This window comes from Abrus precatorius, unplaced genomic scaffold (assembly GCF_003935025.1).
Source record: "Abrus precatorius isolate BTA unplaced genomic scaffold, Abrus_2018 Scaffold3, whole genome shotgun sequence".
Classification (NCBI taxonomy): domain Eukaryota; kingdom Viridiplantae; phylum Streptophyta; class Magnoliopsida; order Fabales; family Fabaceae; genus Abrus; species Abrus precatorius.
In genome coordinates, this window is record NW_020874373.1 from 32,097,666 (window position 1) to 32,101,932 (window position 4,267).

Genomic DNA, 4,267 nt, shown 5'->3' on the forward strand with positions numbered 1-4,267 from the left:
TGATGAATACAGATTACTTTTAACTTATCAGAAAAATTTTATTCATTTTTCATATTAGTTTTAGCATAAAGTATACCCAAAATGAGCTTTAGTATTAAACATTAAACAAGAAGTCTATAAATAAAATGCAGCAACAATTTGCAAAGACCAAGTCTTGCTGTGTTAATACTGAGGAGTCAATAAGGGCAGTGTGAACCAACAACTTACAAACGCAGCAGGTTTGTGGCTAAGGCTTAATTGCCCTACTTCCACCCAACCACCACCCACCTTAATATAATATATACGGTTGGGTACACCAATATGCATTAATATCATCACATCCATCTACACCACCAACAATTAAGACCCATCAACACAAGGGCTTTTCACCAAAATTAGCACTCTTCAGTCCCCTCTATCAAAGGTAAGTGAAAAGCTAACCATCTGCCCCCCCTTGTTGTCTCCCTCTAAGAGTGCCCCATTTATCAATTTCTTGGACCACCCAAATTGATAAGCATGACATAGATCAACCCTCGTATCTTTTATGGGTTACTATAATCACAAGTTTGGTCATAAATTTTCATTCGTTGCATCCAATGAGTGTAGTAAATATACAAATTCACACACCAGGAACAAGCTTTTATTACTATGAAGGTAATAGCTTTTAATTAATTAGGTAACAAGCAAATCTAATATAAGCCAAAGATATAATGAATGATACATTATGCCCCAAAAGAAAACAAGTGCTTGGGGGCAGTGAAGGTAATTTTGGGATGAAGAGAGGGTGTGGTAGAGGCAGCAAAATATTAGTAGATACAAGAAATCAACATTATAATATTCAATTAAAAAATCCCTCAATAGTGCAATCTGCATAAGAACATCACATCGTTAAAATAAACAAATGAAATAATTAAAGGAAAGAAACACACAAATCCTCTTAACAAAACGAGAATAAGTTGTAAAGTTGAATCTTAGTCCTGGCCAAACGACAACCTTACTGCGCACTTGCATTACTATATTCATTCAAAAAAGTGAAAAATTATGATGAACCCCAATATCTGCACATAAAGGGACAATGTTTTCTTGATTCCTCATGTACTTCATATATTATATCATATATGGCTACTCTGACAATCAGACAATGTGCTATCTCCAGGCACCCCTAACAAATCCCAGTAAGAGCAGCAGAAAAAATAAAATCAAAATCAAAACAAAACATAAAATCCCTGGAAATAACAATCCCCAAATAATTAATTATAACTAATAAACAATCAAATCAAGAACCGATATTCTTCACTTCTCATTCACACTTGCAACAGAATTAACTAAAGATAACCTTCAATTTTTTCAATTATTTTTATAAAACTATGATAAGGGGGGAGCAAGGAAGAGGGGAATTAAAGATGGCATCCAAAGCAATTACAGGTCTTCGGAGTGAATGAACAGAAGCCAAAAGGTCTATGAGGAATGTTGCAATTGATGGCATAGCAACAAGGAGAGGGCAAGCACATTCCTTTTGCTCCACCACAGCAGGTACACAAAGCACATATCTGGAAGCTTCCAAGTTTCCTTCTGCTCTCATTCATCACCATCATCATTTCCATCTTCCCAGCCTCCACCAAGGGCACCATTGGAAATGACCCATTTGCCTCCTAATCATAAAAATCCGTTCTTTTTCAATTTACAGTGCTACCCAAGAGAAAATTCAAAAGAAACATTACTTGGGGTAGCCACAAAAAGTGGCTAGATCAACCAATCAAATTCAAAAAAGTAAACTTTGATTTGAAGAGAGAGAGAGAGAGAGAGAGAGAGAGGACTCACATGGACCAAGCTGGCCTCATTGGCTAAAATGGACACAAAAATGAGAGAGATGATGAGGCCATGAGAAGACATCATGGTTGGTTGGTCACTGACAAGCGCTTCTTCGTCTGACTCTTAGGTTTGTTTAAGGAAAGGGGCTGAAAATTCTTGTCTTGTGTGGACAAGCTTCAAATTGGTGTATCATAAATGTGTATTTGGTGCCTATTAGTATAAAAATATAAATATTTGATTTGAGGTTTGGCTTGGTTTGATAACTAAACTGAATAGCTAGTTTTGCAGATTGCAGAAAGAGAGAGTAGAAGCTAAGAAGAATAGGGAAAATGAATTATGAGTTGAAAGTTGAAAGAGAGTGGCGAAAGGAAGAGAAGGGGAAGGACGAGAACAAGGGTTTGCTTTGAAAACAGAGGCCACAGCACAGCGAGTGAGTAGTGAGTGGCCCTTTGGGTTGTAGAGGTAAAGAGAACAGAGAAAGAGAGAGAAACAAATGAAGTTTATTTAATTGAAGAATATCGAACACTCAATCACACACACATTCTCTCTCTCTTCCCATCTCACTCTCAACTCAGGTATAAGAGGAATGGAGGGGAGTGAGTGTGTCTCTGTTCTCTGAGTAAGCGTTTTTACATATTTGAATTTAAATTAATTTAATTTTCTAACATTAATTTTATTTAAAATTAAATTTAAAGTAAAATCATTTATATTTTAAAAAATAAATTTTAACCCAATATAAAAATTTTAATAACATGTTAACTCAAACATACATTTATGAGTAAAAGTCTATAAAAATTTTGTACTAAATTTAGTTTAGTTCATGAAAACATAAGTCACTAAATCTCTGAATATTTTTTAGATAGGTTAGTCCCTTCGTTAAAATACCTCCGTTTAACTTAATAGAATTTATATAACATGTTAACTAGCTAAAATGGCACTAGTAACTTTATTTTATAAACTTATAAAATAAAAATTATTAAAATCATCTCAAGTTAAATAGCAATATTATAATAAATAGACAAACCTGCTTTGTAAAGAAAAAATAAAGACTACTTAATAACATTTATTTTTAAAAAGCTTAAATTGAGTGTTCAAGAAATATTTTCAAGAACCACATTGAGTGTTTACTCCAAATTTAAAATTGCAATATAAGTAAAAAGAACAAAAAATTGAGGCGTTTGAATGCATATCCAAATATGGAGTAAAGTGAAATTGTTGGAGGCAAATGTGTGTTTCTGTAAACCTAATAAAGGGTGGAGTAAAATAGGAGTGGTGGGCTGTGTAATAAGGAAAAAGAAGAAAAGAAAACAGAGTAGAGTGTGGACCTGATTATATTTATGTGAACGGAGGCACTACATTTACAATTCTACATCAATCATATGCTTCTTCACAAATGGATAGAGAGGATGCAAGTTGGCACTCACACTGAGGCTTGCGTTGGAAAAGACGGTTTTGTATAAGGTGGTCGGGTGGTCCTTTCATAATGAAAAACTTTATTCTTATAATCTCTCTATAATTATTTCAATAACTAATATATATATATATATATATATATATATATATATATATAAAGTCATGTAATAACTTTTTATTTTATAATTTTAATAAAAATTTATTATGTATAACTTTTTATCTGCATAACATTGAATATGTAAAAAAATCACTATGATATAGCTCTTTAATAATAGTCATTAAATATAATAATATAATATTTTAAAATATATCCTATAACTGTTAATAAAATATCATTATAGTTTAGAGATAAATTTTATTAAAAGGTATAAAGATATTTTTAATTTTTCTGCTCGTTAACAATGTTAAATATTCATAATATATTTTATTTTTTAAATATAAAATATATATTTTTTATTCCATACTATCTTACAAAATTATAAGAGAATTGATAGGAAGATTTTATAGAAAATATAACATTACTTTAAAAATGTGAAATAACCTAGATTGGGTGAGTAAAATAGAGTTTTGTTAATTAGTACTCTAAATATATTAGTTAATAAACTAATAAATAATGCTTTGATAATATTTTAAATGTTTTTTTTTTGGACAGGTAGCATTTGTCTATAAGATAAGATAAACATTATTTATATCAATAGATTGTTAGTTCAGCTGATACATGTTCAATTTCTTCTAAGTCTTCAAACTTTATAAATGAAGAAAAAAAATAAAATCCCTATTAAGATATCTAATTTTTATACAGTGAATATTCTAAACTTATCATTTATGGAGGATATCTATTATTTTCAATTTCGAAAGCAGAAAGATTGATTTTATGTTGCGTACTTGGATGGATATATATATACAAATAATCAAATTAGAGTATTTTTAAGATAAATTAACCTTCGAATAATGAGTTTTATAGGAAGATAAAAAAATTTTAAATGAAAATATTTAATTTTAGGGGTGAATAAATTATTTATACGCATTATTTACGAAAACAATTATAGCATCTTTTGATTCT

The 4,267-nt window shown here is 30.4% G+C and overlaps 1 protein-coding gene across 1 annotated transcript; it reads right to left on the reverse strand.

The window, feature by feature from the left end:
• Positions 1–961: 961 nt before the first annotated feature.
• LOC113863291 lies at positions 962–2,309 on the reverse strand. Its single transcript, XM_027496820.1, has 2 exons — positions 1,801–2,309; positions 962–1,631 (listed from the first exon to the last, which is right to left on the reverse strand). Exons 1-2 carry the CDS (start codon positions 1,873–1,875, stop codon positions 1,377–1,379), a joined length of 330 nt encoding a protein of 109 aa, XP_027352621.1. The 5' UTR covers positions 1,876–2,309; the 3' UTR covers positions 962–1,376.
• Between the last annotated feature and the right edge of the window lie 1,958 nt (positions 2,310–4,267).